We start from the raw sequence: 19,180 nt of genomic DNA, 5'->3' as shown, positions 1-19,180 counted from the left end.
TATATATATATATATATATATATATTTTCCTAGCCGAACTCAGCCACCCCCATAATGGCCATGGGAGGTGGCTCCAACCACCCCATTTTGGGCCACCCCTTTTATTTTTATTTATTTATTTATTTTTTTTTTAGTTTTTTAATTGTTTTAATATTTATAGTCTTTAATTATTAGTTTTTTTTTATTATATATTTTTTAATTTCTAAATAGGTTTTTTAAAAATTATATTTTTTCACTCACGATGCAGTTTTAGAGCTGAGAAGTGCTACACATCACAAATTTTATTCCCAAAAATTTGTTGTCAAATGATGGGTAACCATCTCATGAAATATATTATTTTGAGAAATGTGTCACCAACTCATAAGATGAAGACACAACTTTTAAAAACTAACTTTTGGAAAGAAAATTTAGGATGTTTAACATTTCTCATTGGATTTACCATTTCTATGCTGTAGCTTCACCACCGCATAGAAGCTAGATCCTCTATAGTTTGGGTATAATGTCTGTGTCCAAGCAACTGTTCTTTGCTTCGGTCACTGAAAAGCCAAAAGGGGGAATTCGGAGTAGGAGATGAAGAAACAATTTTATTTCTCTTTTAAAATTTTAGCTTTTACCCATCTTAATCAAAATTAACATAAATAAAAAAAACTTAGCTGTGATTTGGCTATTGGGGCCAATAAACTCAAAAGAAGCTACCAACATTGAATTAGCTTGAATAATTTTAGTACTAAGAAACTGGAAGGGGACAAACTCAAACACAGATCTTTCTCTTTTTCCATTTCTATTTTTGTTTTTGGGACTGCATGGAAAAGCCATTTTTTTAAATTAAGTTTTGGCATTCAAAGTCTAAAGGCTCATAAGTTTGCTGCTCCAATTCAATTCTAGGAAGCAGCTTAATCCTATCAATTCAAAACAAATTAGTGTACATCAAATTGATCACCCCTCCTACAATGCAACACAAATTTGATTAAAAATATCTCTTCAAAGCTGTCTGGCAATAGCAGCCAGCAAACTACTCCACTTCAGCTAAATAATCATCAATCTCAGCTGGGGTTAGCACTCTGCAAAAAGCAAGGCACAAGAGAACTAATTTAGTAACACAACTCTTAAAAACATCACGATTAGAGAATCATTAAGGAATAAGAACCATTAGAATAGAAAATCACAAAATCAATGAGGACGGTATAATAGATTGAGACTTTGCAGCAAGAAGGCAATTAAAGAGGAGGAATAGGAAAAAGCCATTCTGAAATTACTCATGACAAAGAAGCAGCATACGTTGGTATTCTGAAATAAGTTGGCCAAAAATAGTAAATCATTTGAGAATTACTGGCCATATTCATAGATTATTGTACCAACATATAAACATTGTTACCAAACAAGAGGTATGATCTGAAACTGCAACAAAGTTTGTGGTGTTTTGTCCACCTGAACTATTTTAAGCATTCCAGCAGAAACAGTTGGCTGTTTGAAGAGCACACCAGCTTAAAACATGTATTAGACTTGATATCAAAAATCACAGCCAGAAAAACCGTTGGACTATCTACCCAGGCCCCCTGGGATCTAATTACAGAATCACTACTGATTGGACCAACAATTTAATAAATCATCAAGAAGCAGAAATCACCAGCACATATTTGCTCCCTCAGAATTCTTAAATGACCAAATGCTCACCATGTCATCCACATTTGCAGGATAGCAAAACAGCCAAGATTTTTATGCGAAATGTTTTCACCCGCCAAAAAAGAGCAAAGGCAATGCATATGGGGTAAAAGAAAAGTTGATAGTTGCTCTATAATTGTTTGGGTAACATTAACGTCATTTACTAAGGCTCTTCTTTAACTCATTTTTAATGTGAAATATCAAAAGAAAACCTTGGCCATGCATGAACATGCATAGCAAGGAGCTACCCAGACAAAAGTTCAAAAACACTTTTGAATGCACACTCGTTACTCAGGATATCAACCCAAAGCAAGTCCAGTCCAATGGCCATCAGATTAAAAATATCTACAAGCTTAACGAGGAAGGAATACAGAGCTTACCTGAATTTTTTGTCAGTCCCAATTATTCCAATCTCAATGTTCTTGCTTGAAATTTGTCCTTCAAATCTGCACAAAATAAAAGCAACAAAATAGAACACTAAAAAGTTCTTACAAAACAAACAAGATCAGACTGATGAACTCCTGATCAAGCTACTTGTATTAAATAACAAGCAATTGAAATTTACATCACTCACATGACAACTCGTATCTATAACTATATCAAAAACTTAAAGAGCTCCTGATCAGACAGACTGACAAGTGGATACACATAGGCCGACCAGCAGAAGCAAGCCTAGTCCCAATGCATTCAGCATTCCTAGGTCAATTTCCTCTCTATGAGCTAAGAACTAGCCCTAGAACTGCAACCACACGATTTAAGAGGCAATTAAAGACCGCAAAAGGAAATCTCCTTTCTCTAGGTTTTGCCCCATGTCATACCCATTTTGACAGCAAAATTAATGTCTTGTCTGCACTTGTGGCTTCTCCAACAAGCCAATGTCTAGACCAACCAAAGGCCCTACCAAAACATTATTCAGAAATGCTCAGCCTTCATCTTCATCCACATCTTCTCCAAGAAGCATCAACCCATTAGCATACAAATCAAGCTCCTTCTAAGCTGTAGTTTTTATCATTCTACCTGTGCTACTGTGGATTGGATCGCATTAGATTATGAATGCGTTGTATGAGCATGTACTAAGTTCCATATTGGTTGTGTACCAAGTGAATTTTTTTTTTTGAGATGTACAAAGTGAAAATATTCTACTAAAATGATTATAGGAAGTCCTAATTGTGACTAGTCATTTTGGTGTATCGTGCAAATACGGCGAATGTGTCGCTAGGTCATGAAAAATGGCATCAAAGCCAACCTAGTAATGCCACACATGGGGCAAGAACACTAATGTGGATCCTGATGAAGATGTTGAAGATTTGAATGGGAGAGATTGTGAAGGCATTATATAAGATAACTCCCATATTATGTGTGTACTAGATGGAATCGGGCTATACAAGTTAATAAAGAAAGCCCGAATTGTGACTAGCCATTTTTGGGTATCAAGCCAATGTTGCTAGCTCATGGCACTATATGTTCCTCTCTACAGCAAGAATCAGTCATAACCACAAAGCTCACAAGGACGTTCACTCTACCTTCAACTACTTGCCATTATTATCCTTCCTTGAGGAAATACTATTCTCTTCTTTTGATAGGTGAAACAACTTATGCATCCATATGGGATTAAGTTCCTGACCTCAGTCTCCAACCCTTATTTATGAGAGGAAAAGAAACCATTTAGTCTAAGCCATTGGCATGAAGAACTACTACTCATATTGCATGAGGGATATTCCCTACCCAAGGCTCTCTCTTCCCTCCCTCACTCATCTCGTGTTTTGTCCACTTTAAGCATTGAACTAGTTACTCTCTATGCCTACTTTTGTGCTCTCATGCCTCGGTGCAACTTCTGGCTTTAATGGGGCATGTCTTGGCCAACTTACAACCTCACCAACAACCCTCGATCCAACTCTCTGAACTCTATCAAAGAGCATCTAGAACTCAGCACTACCAGAACAGCCATGTGGCCTAGTACCCTAAAGCTGCCCTCCTCACCCCATAAAAAAGTAAACCATTGAATAATTTACTGAATCCTGTACCATTATATAAAATATGTTAGCCAGACACGCTTGTTCCAGGAAAGGTACACTTAGGTGGACTAATAAACATTGGTTGAACAAAAAAAAGGAAAGAAAAGAAAATTGGAAGCACTTGCTTTAGAAAACAAGACTCATGCTTAAGGTGGGAAGCATGTGCCTCAAATAGCCAAAGCTGCCCACATTGAGGCATATGCTTGAGAAAGAAAAAAAAACAAAAATTATTTATGCCTTTTTATGCCAACAATGGTTAGTATTAAACTAAACCTGTCCGAGAATAAATTAATGGGTTATGCCACTTGTCTATTTTCTGTCTAAACAACCAAGTTGTTCAGTCTAAAATACAAAATTTCTTCTTCTTTTTTGATGAATAATTAGAAGTATATTGAAAAAAGGGCAAAGCCTTCGTACACAAAGAATATACAAGCGAGCCGAGGCCCTGGCAGCTAGTATAGTCTAGAAAACAAATCAGATCTACTAGATTCCCAGAAGGGAAGTTAGAAACATATACAATTGACCATTCCAAAAGAGATCTCAAAAACAAAGATTTAAGGAGAAGCACATTGGTCTCACTATCCTCAAAGAGAAAAAAGGAGAGAACAACAAAAAAAAAATCGAAATATCATTATAAGATCTATATATTTGCAAAAAATTCCATTGATGATCTACTTATATATTTTAAAAATAAAATTCAATAAAACTTGCATGCCTTGCCTCACGACAATTAAACACCTTGCTTTACATTTTTACCTTTTATAAGTATAGTAGACCCTCAACTAAATATATTTATTTTAAAAGATAGAGGAAAAAAAAATCTAGAGTCATTTACCCCTCCTTCAGCGTCAAAATAGCTGTATGCACAGCATCATCAAGCTCCATATCATCGGTATACCTAATGGAAAGAGGAACACAGTCAACTTCATATTCAAGTTATAATTAAAACAATTGGTGATAATTAATCTCTCTTTTTTTTTAGGGGGAATTAGTAATTGAGAAAATGCATAAATATATCAATTCACGTTAATATATGTTTTAAGGAATGAAACTACATGTTTAGCAAAACATCTACAACAAACCATACTTTAGATTTTTCCCACAAACTCAAAATTATTATGATCAACATTGGTATTTATGCATAAATTACAAGAGCTTGCTTGACACAGAGGCAAAGCATGCTGACTGCAGAACCAATGTGTGTGTGTAGTTGGACTAGTAGTGAGGAATAGCAATAATGATCATACAACCCTAAAGCCAATCTTGGATGGAGCACTTCAGATGACCTATATGTGGTACCAATAAGCCTCCCTTCATGATGCCACAAAAAAAACAAAGTTTATGTCATTATAGTTTCAATTTCACCCATCATATAATATGATAGATAGTGGACAACATTAAAACTGAAAGTTCCAGGTAAACTTACTAGAGAATAACAATGGATAATTGGATATAGTCAAAAGATCAAGGCACCTTACACTAATAGCACCTTTCTTTTCTTTTTTTGATAACGGATAATTTGCAATACCATTAAGAGAGAGAGAGAGAGATGAGTTTGAGAAAAACTTGTACTGAATATTGGGATAAATACCAAAAAAAAAAATTATGGGAGATTTAATAATAGACCCCCCCACCCCAAATGGACTTTTTCTCAAATAATCCTCAAGAGCCATATGCCCACACCACATACCATGACAAAATCTAATCTTGGAGCCATCTCCTACCTCAAATCTAATGTAACTTGAAAAATTTCTCCAACCCCTTACCCCTCCTAATATTCTTCCATAGCCCCAACCCATACGCTCCAAAAAGCTCATTAGAACACCACTTGCCCCATGAACTGCCATATTTAGAGTCCATCACCACTTTCCACCAAGCCTCTCTATTACGCACATTGCACCAAAGCCATTTACAGTCCTCTTCTCTTTAAGTGAATGTTTCTCTTGTATACTACATATGCGCTTTAATAAGATTAAATTACTTATCAAAAAAATAACACCAATTCAATAGTGTAAGAGTCTACCCAGTAGTAGGCTATTAGTCCCTTCTTTATCCAGATTATGCTATCATAACAAAGAAATATAACATTACAACCTGAGTGCATGTGAAAGGATTAACATCTTCTAGAACTTAGTTTATTGTAAATATTAAAGAATCTACATTAAGAGCCAAAACTTAAACCGGCTTAAAATGCAAGTGGCAACAAAATTCAAATCCAAATACCTCTTCTCTAGGAATGTTTTGGCATTTGAGACATTCTTCCCCATTGCCGAGGCTTTCCATGAGAAATACGAACCCGATGGATCCACCTAGAGAAAAATATAAAATAATAATCAATATTAGCATGAATAACTTTATATACCAGTTGTAAAAGAAAAGAAATAATTTTATTTTCATCATAGTTATACTTTCTCTTCTGATGCTACAACCTGAGTGGAAATTTCACATTTCCAGCTAACCAGAATGCTGAATTTGAGAAGATGAACACGATTTGGAGGTATTTGAAATTATATTAAGAAAAAAAAAACTAGAGAAACAAGAAACCCCCCAAAAAAAATTACTATGCAATTGCAACCCAACTACAACCAAATTCAAACTCAGCCAACCTTATAACAAGAGGTCAATCAAAATAATAATCTAAGGAGTGAAACTACATTGGCAATTGGAACAAGGGAAAGAGAAGAATTTTTATAAATTCAGGGGAAAAAGTGCATCTACATGCCAACAAGTATCAGAGGTGCACCTATTATTAGATACTCCAGTCAGAATGCTGATTTTGTGAAGATGTAAAAGAATTGGAGTTATTTCAAATTAAATTAAGGAAAAAAAAAAAAAACTTAGCACTTGGTATCCAACTACAATCAATTCAAACTCGGCCAACCTTACGATAAGAGGTGAATCAAAGTCATAATCTAAGCAATGAACTACCTGGTACAATTGCGCTCCATTGTCATCAAACCCAGCAACCAGCAGAGATACTCCAAAGGGCCTTACACCACTACAAAGAAAAGGAAAGTATCAATCATATTGAAAATCAATAATTATAGAAAGAAAAAAAAATGAATGAATATGGTACCCTAGTTCAGACGCTTGAAACAGTTTTCAGACCTTATCAACCATACTACCATTTCTTGCAACAAAAGGCAAGCATAGCTATTTACTTGACATAGGAATGAGAAAGACAGGGACAGAGGAGCCAACAACCAAATTTCCCAAATTTAATCACAGTAAAAGTGCAGGTTTTTCAAGCATTCAATTTGTACAAGTTTGCAGGGGGAAAAAAAAAAGGAACTTTCAGATTGCTCAAAGCTTTGCATTCTTTTCTTTCCTTTTCAAAATAGGCAACTCCAACCTACAATGTAAAAGTTATGGTTAAAAGTTCAGACACGATGGCTCTGGAAAAAAGCCAAACATATAGATCTCTGTACCCAAAAAAAATGGCATCATCCAGATCAATGCTTATGCAGGGTCACTTGCTCCATTCTGAGCAGAGAAAGCATTACAAAACTCTTAAGGTTCTAAATTTGGAAGCAATGCTTCCCATATGCATAGCACCTTAGGCCTTTTTTTTTTTTCTTTTTTTTTTTAATTTTTTAATTTTTTATTCAAATAAGGGAAACCAGGGCAGGGGAATCCTTAGGCCCCTTATGTGTGAATGGTTATACATTAAGAAAAAAGTAATGAACCAAAAAAATCAATGAATACAAATGCTGCTTTTATATCATCATCATTACTTATCAAAAAAAAACAAATGCTGCTTTATAAACCATTTGGATTCAGATAACAAAGAATCCAAAAGTAACCTAATAGGGGTCAATTAATTTTCCAGACTCCTAATACTCATATCTATCTTTCATTATAACTCTAAAAATGATCTTAACACATTTGGTATCATACAAAAGGATATGTTGATTACCCAGACTGAGTGAACTCCTGCATAACAGCTGCAATTTCCCTAACAAGTTGCGTGACAGGTATCGGTTCCTACAATCATGACATTATTACACAAGTTACAACCTTTGCAGTATACAAAAGCATGCAGCTGATTTAGTAAGATAAGCAGTAAAAGAAAATAAATCCTTCTACTCCAAATGTACTTTTTTTTTTACCTCTCCAAGGCAGGACCCACCCCTCCAAATGTACATTAATTTGATAAAAGAAATACAGGTGCAGAAAACATGCAAATAAGTGCAATAAAACGCTATAAAAACCACAGCCACGTTAACTATGTTCAAGGAAACTCTTCATGAACACATCATTATCACCCAAACAAGATATAATTCTGAATATCAAAAGAGGTATAAAAAAAATACTATTTAAAAAGCAAAAATAGTAGTCAGCCATTTGATAAAGTCCCAAACTAAGCAAGCACGTGTAAGGAAGTAGATTAAAATGCACAATGAACGGACTGATTATAATAATATTTCATTAAGACAAAGAAGGAACTGATGATAATAGTATTTAAAGAACTTGCATCAAGATGATAAACATATGTCATATCACAGCTTAGTTATCAAATGTTAAATGAGCAGTCGAAGTGCAATAAACAAATAAATACCTTATACAATCTATGATATTGTTCTGCCTGCTTCCTACTTTTTCGAACCAAAACTCGAAAGTCTGGACCCATACCACTGCAGAAGAAAAATAATTACTCTGAAATTTCCATAGACTTTAAAAATAGGCAAGAGAAACCAAATAACAAAGAGAGGGTATATATTAATAGGCCCAAAACTACCACCACATGGTCTCAAGTAGTGTCAATGATATGTGGATGCTCATTCCGGAGCCAAAATTGTAATCTGAAAATCTCAGTAATTAAAAAAAAAAAAAAAGGCTCAGTTTTCATGTCTTCAACCTTCGCCAATGAACCTAATGTGCATTCCCATCTTCCTTAACTGAACCAGCTACTGATTATTTGTCCACAGAATTGTAGTTTGGTGGCTGACACAAACACTTCATCCTTTTGAGGTGTCTTTAATAAATAAAGCCAGATCCAAGTTGTTTGATGGTTGAGTCATAAAGTCAACATCACACTGCATTACTTCATATTGAGTGTTTACATCACATTTCACTAATCTTCAAGCTCTAATATGTTAATGATTCAGCACCGTGGCATACTGCATGCCCTTTTTAGCAAAATAAACTTTCCTCTCACAGCAAATACAAAGCATACAGGGATTGAACTAACTAATTTGACTAACAAAGTTCTAGCTTATTAGGCACATTCTAAGCTGAACCTTTTAACTTAGGGATCATAGTATGAGATTTAGGTCTTTATTTTTCACCACCCGGTATCTTTGGACAGGTGCTTTTGTTTCTCCTTTGGTGATTGGCTATCATAATTTTCTTGTTATTTTTGCTCCTACTAACTAGGTGGCTTCTCTTGTATACTTCCTCGCCTTATACTTTTAATGAAATTTTGATTACTTATCAAAAAACAAAACCTCCGAGTTCTTAATGAATAACTTGAAAAATAACGGTTATATCAAAGCCATGAGACATTAAATTTACAACTACCTCCAGACAAATGTGATGCAACAATGCCCGTTAACAAGAATCAAAGAACGGAAAGTTAACCTTCAAAATTCCAAAGAAGCACACAGAAAGCAAACCTGTATACAACTCCAATATTTGGTGTGAGAGATTGTATCTTTTGAACCTGAAGTAAAACAAAATCACATCTTATTGACAGACAAAAATCTTAGGTGATTGGTAACTTTAGGAGGGCAGGAGGGATGGTTCTGAAAGCAAGCATCCACAATATTCTAAAACATTAATGAGATAATTCATTTACTTAGAAATTAAACCAGTGAAGTAAGAAATAAAATTTTAGAGTTGCTTTTCATGTATCATATTAGGTCTACTATAATCTTTAATTTATTAACCGAATCTACTTACACTATCATATTAGGTCTACTACAATCTTTAATTTATTAACCCGAACCTACTTACACAGATAATAACACCTTTGGACAAGGAAATTCAAAACAAAAGAAAAGTTTCATATTGGATAATTTTTTGTGATATCAGGATATGCTAAAGATATTGTGACGAATGCTATGGCCACTAAACTTGTTGACAATGTATAAGAAGATAAATATATGAATCTACATGTTCCTATTTCTTCTTTTTCTTTTGATTTTTTTTCATTCTTTTATTTAAATTGTGGTTCCACCTGTCTTTCATCTTTTTGATAAAATTTCAAATTATTTACCATGGGCAATTCAGTTACATAAAATTATAAGTTTTTCAAAAAAAAAATTTTGATAAGTAATAAGGAGATAAAAAGGAAAAAGAGAAGAAAAAACTGCACAAGAAGAAACCCCAAAGCACACCCACTAAGGAATATTTTTGATAAGTTTTTCCAAAATTATGAGAGAGACTACGAATATTTTAAATTTAATGGGACAGTATCCGTACTAAAAATACCACAAGTTTTTTAAGGATACACACATGGTCATACCAAGAACATAGTGCACACAAAAAGCTTAAATGGGACACCATAACTTTTTGATAAGTACATGGAATTCCCTAACTTGGAGAAATATCTGATATTTCTGCTACTGTACATGACAAGGTCCAGATAAAAGATTTTGAAATAACTTGTTGCTTTAAGGTCAACCAAATTATTGTTTCAGGTTTGTACCCTTCAAAAATTTATGGAGATTCACCCAGTCCATTAATTATAAAATGTCCAACCCCACATAATTACAAACTAGTAGTTTCTATGCAAAGGCCAATTCTAAATTTCTCTCGCACAATCAAAGAATTGATGTGGATTACGTTAAAAGAATTGCTGTGAATGCATCCTGAGTCACACAGGTGTGGGTCCCATCAAAAAAATTATGCGTAGTTGATTGAATAGTTGGGTCCGCGCATCATGAAGGTTTTATGAAAGTGATTAAATGCAGCTGAGACAAAGTAGCACCACCAAAGGAAGCCACTCTTTTTCCAGAGGCAAAAAAAAAATTAAGGCATTTTGAACTTATTCTCATATCACTCAATAAACTTCAAATGCTTTAAATAGAAATATAATAAAACTAAAATGTCGAATAAATATTTAGATTCATATCACAAGGTTCATACGATGATAACCTAATCCCCTTTCATCATTAAGCAGTCCAACAAACAAGAGGCTAGAAATTACAACAACGTACTGTTATGTCCATAGCATGTAAATGTACATAGAGCTCTATTATTAATGAGCATCTACAGCCCATTCGGTATATTATGTAGATTATCCAAACTGTAAGAATAACAATCAATCATTTCTACAATTCCTGATCGGTTCAGGCTTTTTTTGGAACTGCCAATGCTTTTTCACAACAGGAAAGAAGAAAGCATCTAGCTTGCTTTATTTATCTGATAAGTAATAATCAAGTTTTATTAAAAGCATAAGGCAAAAACAGAGTACCTACCCTGTTATTTACTAAAAAGACAGCCTGAGTTTACATATTCTAAGTGCAAAGTAGAAACAAGGCTTTTGGAGTGAGGTTGCCAAAGTGCATAGCAATTCAACTTTTAATAGTTAGGCGTCCATTTGTCATACACTGCACTCTTGTTAAAAGAACTACAAACTTATTACCACTCTTGCTAAGTGCTAAAAGCCCATGTCTTAACCACTATATCACTACAAGTACGGAGTACCTACCCTAAACCACAATGAGAGCTAATAATAAAATAAGGAGTAACAGAACATCAATCCGGTGATTATAGACTGAAAGAATTACTTACAGATGCTTCATCAACCAGGATAGAAGGAAGTTTCTTCTCAGTCGCAATAACAACACCATTAGCAGCTGTAATTCCGAAATATATCATCAATAAATTCAAGAACATAAAAAATATAATACCCACATGCAATGAAAATCAACGCGTACAGGCACATATGCACATAATACACCTCTAATCGCCAGACAATGGATTACACCAAATTATATCCCAAAGAACTGTGATGTACTTTGAAAAACATATACTTAACAAAATGGGGAAACTGCTGCACATCCATGATTTCACATATTTCATATCCAAATATATAATTTATCAAAAGCACTTCCTGAAATTGCTGAATTTGCCACCAAATATGGAAAATAAATTCTTACATTAATATTTTCAGTTCTACTGTAGTATATTTGAATTCGAACAAAAAAATGTGTATTTTTTCCAAATTGCAACTCAATATACACCACAAAGCTCTCAATATCTTTTCCAAATTGAAGACCAAGAACTTCAATTAAAATTTTCATATCCACCAATTCGATTCATGGTTCCAATCCAAAATATATAAATCCACCCTCGCATCTGAGACTTATCTATCAACGCAAACCAAGATCACCTTTTTTTTCTTATAAGAATCAACGCAAACCAAGATCACCATCACAATGAACTGGAACAAAAACGAAAATTTAATCTTTAAAATAGAAAAAGACCTAGTGGGTACGCAAAAAACAAAATCAAAGTTTATCACCCTAGCAAGTTTTGCAAATATTTGGCGGGCCCAACCATCCGTGCAAATCAAGCCTGACCACAATAATGAATTTGAACAAGATTATTAAACCCCAAAATTGGAAAATAAAAGTAGCCAAAATACCTTTAATCCCAAGAGAGGTTTGGCCGGATCCGACCGCCGTCAGAGCGTGTTCAATCTGCACCAGCTTCCCTGAAGGACTGCTCAACAATAAAATTGAGAAAATAGTCAATAAACGAACAAATGTCTAAAAACATGAACATCGAAAAAAAAGAAACAAAAAAACAACAGACTATACGAACCTGAAAGTGGTGAGAGAGAAGGAGTACTGACTGTCTCCCATGCTTGCTGTCTTAGAGAGAGAGAGAGAGAGAGTTTAGTCCGAGTGTTGCTTCAGAGAACGTCGAGGAGAGAAAAATGTCAATGAGAGAGAGATTTGCTGCGGGATTTCCCTTTTTGCAAAGTGACAGCAATCGGAGATTTCTTGTTGGAGAAGAAGGGTTTTCTATTTTCCTTTTTTCTTTTTTCTTTTTTGTGTGAGAAGGCTTCGAGTCAATATTCACAAGGTTCAATTGGGTCGGCCCACGTTTTAGTCGGGTCGTAAAAGGACGGGGTGTGCTTGCCAATGGGGTTTTTAACAGAACAAATAGGAGAAAATTGTTAAATTGGCACACTTGGTTTTGTAGTTGTGACAAATATGTTTTTTTTTTAATATTTAAAAAATGAGTTAATATTTTTTTTGAGGCAAGTAAAAAAAAAAATCAAATAAGTTTCTACGATTAGAAAAGTTGACAAAATATGTTAATATGCTACGTGAGTACTAATTACATTGGAACACGTGTCATTTATGATAAAAATATTAAAAAATGAAACAATGTATTAAAGAAAAAGGAGAAATGGTGGTTGAGCTGCCCTATTTGGCCTTAATGGGAGATGACCGAACCACTCCCAACGGCCATTAGGAGTGGTTCAGGCTTCAGCCACCCTCAAATGGTTTGGAGTGATTTTGGATTGTAACTCTCCACCTGAACACATGGCAATCATAAACAAATTAAGATATTTTAACAAATTTTGAGAAAAAAATTAAGGCAAGAAAATGAGATGGTCAATAATTAAGGAAGGATTATGCGTTATGTGATTTAATTGTAAGAAACAACAAAAGGAGTGTGCCACATTCGAACAACCCGAGTTGCGTTTTAACTGGACAACTCGTTGGAACAAGGAAACTTGTTTGAACACCGTTCAAACATGCCTCATAGAATGTCTAGTCTTAAATAATTTGAAACTATCGTTCAAACAAGAACGTCCTACGTGCAAATCAAATAACTTCAAAACACTACAAAAAATGGAGCAAGGCTTTAAAAGTCTATAGAAACCCTTTCAATTCCCTTCGTTTTGTAGCATGTAAGGAGAGAGTGAGATAAAAGATGAAGCTTTTTGGATAACTTGGGCTTAAGAGTGGTGTCAAGCTCAAGGAAGAGTAAGAGTAGTCACAGTGGATTCGCCATCTTGCACTTTTAAGCAAAATGGTTAAACAAAAGTCCAAAAAACCCATATAATAGCTTATTTAAACACAAATGCAAAATGGGTTCATATGCAGTAGTAAGTTAGTATTTTCCCATAAGTCAGGTACCATTTATAATAGGATTTAAACCCGATGTGGGGACAAATAAAAATATGCAAACCTAGGTATTAAAAAGGTAATTAACCCTAATTTTAAAAAGTTTTAATTATAATCATAAAAGCACAACCTTTTTGAGAGAAAAACCTTTTATTTGAAAATAGCCAAAAGACCAAAAATCACCTTCTGACCAAACGTTCGCTGTGGGACCACCAAACGTTTAAGCCCAACCTCCGTGCGAACGTTTGCATAGGGACCACACCGAACGTTCGCTCACCAAATTGTAAACCAATGGGTATTGACCGAATGTTCAACATATAACCCTAGAAGCACTATGTAATAGTACACCAAAGTTCTCACCCAAGTACCAAACATTGGGTCACAGTTTGAGAAGTAAATTTAACATGTTCTCCACCTTTTCAGACCCATGTACGCCTTCTCCTACTATAAAATACCCATCATTCTCGTCCCAAAATCCATCCCAACACTAGAAACACCAACCCTAGAGCAAGATGAGATTTTTTAGAGAAAAAGAGAAGGCTTAGAAGTTATTTGCCATTTTCAAAGTAATTTCTTCTACATCTACTTGGTTTTTATGTTATACTTATGATTTTCTTGCACTTTAAAAGTTTTAAAGTGCCTTGATAAATTGTGTTATCATTCTATTTAAGAAGAGAAAAAGGGTCTTCAAACGTTTTAAAAACACCTAGTGTTGGCCTAGAATTGCATGCTATTATGATTTGTTATGTTTACATACACTCATTAAGAGCCTAAGATGATAATTGTTACGTGACAAGTTGGAAATATGAGCTTTGCATGCATTCTGGTCATAGACCGAACGTTCTGTGTATTATGACCAAACGTTCACACTCGAGCCCGAACGTTTCTCAGATCTATTTGTTGAATTTCTTCTTCAACATATTTCACTTGAATACTGAAAATCTCTTGTACTTTCAAAATTTGTTGATCTTTTGCTTCAATCACTAATGGTTTGGACTCGATCTTCTCAATCTTCTTGGACGTGTGCGATTCAAGATTATCTAATGAAACCCTTAAATTTTATGCCATTCCAAGGATTTTCATAATTTCTTGCCCTACGATTTTTGGAATGTCTTGTTGGTGCTACCACTCTTTTGAAAACCTTGCTTGAATGGTGTTGATACAAAATATCTCCTAAAGCCCAATTCAAGAACCCACTCCAAATAAAGGGCCTGCAGCTCACTAAGTCACAAAGCCCAAGCCCTTGCAATCTTGGCACGATCGCCTAATCCACTCCAAATCGTGCAGTTACACACGTGTTATGCCAGCCCTATAAACAAGGAAGCATATCTATCACTCAACGACTCAAATTGGAGGATAACGACCCAAAGGGAGTCCAGATACATGATACACTCTCCACACATTCTCCACAATTATTTTGAAGGATAATCTTTGGTTAAAACCACTCCCACAGATCAAGGGAGTCAGGTTGGAGTCCTAGTTGGGTAGGGACTACAAAATCTTTATACAACTAGGGCTTATAGGTTTGAATGGGTAAGGGCGAACAAATTTATTGAGTGAACCAAAAAAAAATAGTGAATAGGGCCAAAAGATTTTGTTGGTAGGGGCCAATAGTCTTAAAGTAAAAATATTGCTACATAATTTCTTTTACATGCATTATGTGATGCATACTGCACACGACGTAGAGACACTCGACATTCAGTGACTGGATACTGTATACTCCTTGGAAACTCACCAATATTTTGGAAAACAAAGAAACAAACAATAGTATCACGTTCTTCATCTGAAGTGGCATACAGAGCTATGGCCTTCACCTACTGTGAAATTGCATGGTTGAAACAACCGTTGGCAAACCTTCATATCTCGTATCCACAACCAGCGAAATTGTATTGCTACAACAAAGCAGCCATCCACATCGCCTCAAATCCCGCCGTTCATGAAAGAAAAAAATATATAGAGATTAATTGTCATCTCACTGGGGAAAAAAATGCAGGATGACACAATTCATACTTTTTATATACCTACCACTCAATAACCTGCTGATCTATTCACTAAGGCGCTAGGTTTGACCCAATTCCATCACTTGCTTAGCAAGTTGGGTGTCATGAATATTCATTCCAAATTGAGGGGGAGTGTTAAGGAAATAAATATGAGTAACAATCACAAGTCAATTGAGAAAGGAAGACCTTAAATCAACAACGTACACATTCCTTCAACATAAACATTTTTCCATGTATAAAATATTACAACATTACTTCACAACAGCTACGTAACCCAATTCTCTTGTATAAACACCCTATCGTATAAACCAATTATCATCAAGTAATATATTATGTTTTATTCTTCATTGTGTCTCACTAGTTATTTATAGTTTTATTACCATAGGTTGCAAAAAGAAGTTAACATCCAAGAGATAACAATTCATTATATTTTTTGTCGTACAAAATCTATATAATATTGTCCTACATAATTACATGTATCTTCCAATGAAACGTAATTTTACAAGAAACCCAAATTATAAAGCTTAAGGGATCCAATTTTAAACCAAAAAAGGAAGACAACTTTGATAGAAAAACATAGAAGACGAGCAAATGTTTTACTCAAAACTTTTCTATGCATTTTTCCGTACTTGTAGAAGACAAAGAATCAGATGATGAAGATATGCCTCTCAAAGTGCTTTTTTTTTTTTTTTTAATAAAAAAAGGTTAGGTCGGGGAGACCAATTGTGGCTATCATATTTGGGCGTGATCATAGTAGCATCTACCCGCTGGGAGCCGCACAGGAGGGGCCTAAGACAGTGGAGACCGCAAGCATTCTTTCAAGTCCGACTGAGCCATAGCCTGACCCAGCTCCACCAGGGAATCAATGATAATCCAAGATAGCTAATACTAATCAGGTATATGTAGAGATTCTGCATTACGGAGATTTGAACCTACACCTAGTATATTCCTTGACCACTTGGGAACTTCTTTGGGTCATTGAGCCACCACTCTTGATGGTCTCAAAGTGCTTTACAAGTACTACATCTATTAAGAGCATGTTTGGGTCTGCGATTGCAGACCCAAAACGCACTTCTAAAGCCTGAAAAGCCCGTTTCAGAAAAATCATGGTCGTTTGGTAAAATAATCGATCGGGCTTTTGAGGTTTCAAACGTTCCAAACACACGTTTGCCTCAAAGTTGGATATCGAGGCTTCTGCTCAAACGTGCGTTTGGAAGAAAGGCGCGCCACGGTTTTGTGGTTAATGAAATATATGCACAGACAAATATATCCTTACTAATTTCACGTAATAGCAACCATACCTGTATATAAGCATCTTTTCCCAAACAGGCTCGATTTTTCCTTCTCGTTGCCGCGGTTTGAGCTGCTCCAAAGCAAGGGAAATCCAGGCAGAATTGTTATCCCGTCGCAGGTGAGTTAAAGCTCCGTTTGATTTTGCTTTTGCTCATCTATTTTTTTTCCAATAAAACACATATCTACATAACACATATAGGAAAAGTATAGATGAAGATTAAATAATATAAAGAATAGAAAAGAAGAAGATAAAGGAGAGATAAGGTTTGAGAGTGATTAAAGGTTTTGGGTGTGTGTGATAGAAGATGGGTATGAGAGTGATTGAAGAGTATGAGACTTACAACAAATCCATGGCCTGGGCTGAGAGACGAGAGTGAATGGCCAAGTGGGAGGGGAAGTGAGATGGGTTTAGGTGAGTGAGTACCGAAAATGGAAATGAAGGGGTAGTCAAGCAAGTGATGCACACTTCCCAAGACTGACATGCAATAGAGGAACACAAGAATAGGAGCTGGCATCCAATATCTTAATTCCTGGGTTTTATGTTTTGCTTCTTGTGTTTTGTATCTCCTTTTTAGCTTCTTCTTTTTCTTTTCTTTTTTTTGTTTGCAAAATCTCCTTTTTAGCTTTTCGTTTTATGGTTTGTTTCTTGCTTTTTGATGAATTTTTTAGTATAAGGAGAAACCATCAAAAGAAATAAATATCGCCCAGGAACACATTTATGAGAAACCATCAAACTAATAATTATAGTATAATGTATTTTTTAGTTCATGAGAAACCATCAAAAGAAATAAATTTTTTAAAAAAATTCTTCAAATATTAATATATTTTAATATTTTGTGTCTTTAATGAGTAGTTCAATCGGATAGGGATCACGCCTCATAAGAAAACATGAATTATTTAATGCTTTTCCTGTTGTAGAAACTTGGTTCCATTATTTTTTTTTTGTTGCCCCTTTGTTTGATGGACATATATATTATTCATGTAAATATGAATGTCTGCACTCTATCATCAGTTGATTACTTTAAACAAATTTTTAATTATTAATAGTGTTTAACATATTTTTTTTTATTTATAATTTTATCAGCTTATTTATTGTGTGACACATGAGTAAACAAGGTCAAAGCAATGTTGCTGTTGCTATTGTAGATACTCATATAAAGAAAGTAGTTTGGACTGAAAAAAAAATGTTAGAAGATTATCTTGACATATGTATTACTGAAATTCATGCTGGTAACCGCCTAGGAACACATTTCAATAAGACAAGATGGAAAAATGTGATAGATAAATTTAATAAAAAAACTGGAAAACAATATTGCTATAAACAACTAAAGAAAAAGTGGGATAGTTTGACAAAAAAGTAGAACATTTGGAAGAGATTGATAGGCAAGGAAACTAGCCTTGGATGGGATCCGGTGAAAAAGACAATTGATGCGCCCAATGATTAGTGAGAAAAAAAAATTGCAGGTACTATATTTGTACTTATTTGTTTTCGTTTAAATGATTTAAAAATTGTTTTATTATTGATTTTTACATGTACTTAAATATAGGAAGTTCCAGAAGCAACAAAGTTTTGCACGACAGGTTTGGCTTATGCTATGAAGGTGAAAATATTGTTTAGAGATATAACTGTCACCGGGGAGGGATCTTGGGCACCATCCATAGGATTGTTCCTAATGATATTGGTGTCATAAATGCTACAGATGTAATGCTTAATGAAGATGATAATATTGTAGAAGGTTTAGATGTTTTGGATGATGAACCAAATCTCAATACACATGGCATTGATGATATTCATGCTGATTTAGATACGCGGGATAAAAGAAATAAGAAGTTTGGTCTTGCGGTTCAATGTAAGAAAAGAAAGAAAGGAGTTCAAATCGTTAGTCAACATTTGAGTCGGATTTGTGATGTAATAGAAAGTAAGAATACACTGACATCTAAGAGCTACGATAAACCTGGATGTAATATTGAAGAGGTTATGGATGTTGTTCAGGGGATTGTTGAAAGAGAAAATGACATTGACATCCTTAAGTTTGCAACATAGGTATTTCTTAAGAGATCACATAGAGATATGTTTGTGACTATTAAAGAACCAAGGTTGCAGATTAACTTGATCAAG

At 34.7% G+C, this 19,180-nt stretch overlaps 1 protein-coding gene across 1 annotated transcript; it reads right to left on the bottom strand.

The window, feature by feature from the left end:
* Positions 1-748: 748 nt before the first annotated feature.
* On the bottom strand, positions 749-12,689 carry LOC132170879 (proteasome subunit alpha type-2-B). The gene is made up of 11 exons (XM_059582019.2): positions 12,450-12,689; positions 12,271-12,347; positions 11,415-11,479; positions 9,293-9,339; positions 8,236-8,311; positions 7,594-7,661; positions 6,606-6,675; positions 5,901-5,986; positions 4,513-4,575; positions 2,043-2,108; positions 749-1,061 (listed from the first exon to the last, which is right to left on the bottom strand). Exons 1-11 carry the CDS (start codon positions 12,488-12,490, stop codon positions 1,013-1,015), a joined length of 708 nt encoding a protein of 235 aa, XP_059438002.1. The 5' UTR covers positions 12,491-12,689; the 3' UTR covers positions 749-1,012.
* Between the last annotated feature and the right edge of the window lie 6,491 nt (positions 12,690-19,180).

The sequence above is a fragment of the Corylus avellana genome, chromosome 1, assembly GCF_965113065.1.
Source record: "Corylus avellana chromosome 1, dhCorAvel1.hap1.2, whole genome shotgun sequence".
NCBI lineage: Eukaryota > Viridiplantae > Streptophyta > Magnoliopsida > Fagales > Betulaceae > Corylus > Corylus avellana.
This window is presented reverse-complemented; position numbering and strand designations above follow the sequence as displayed.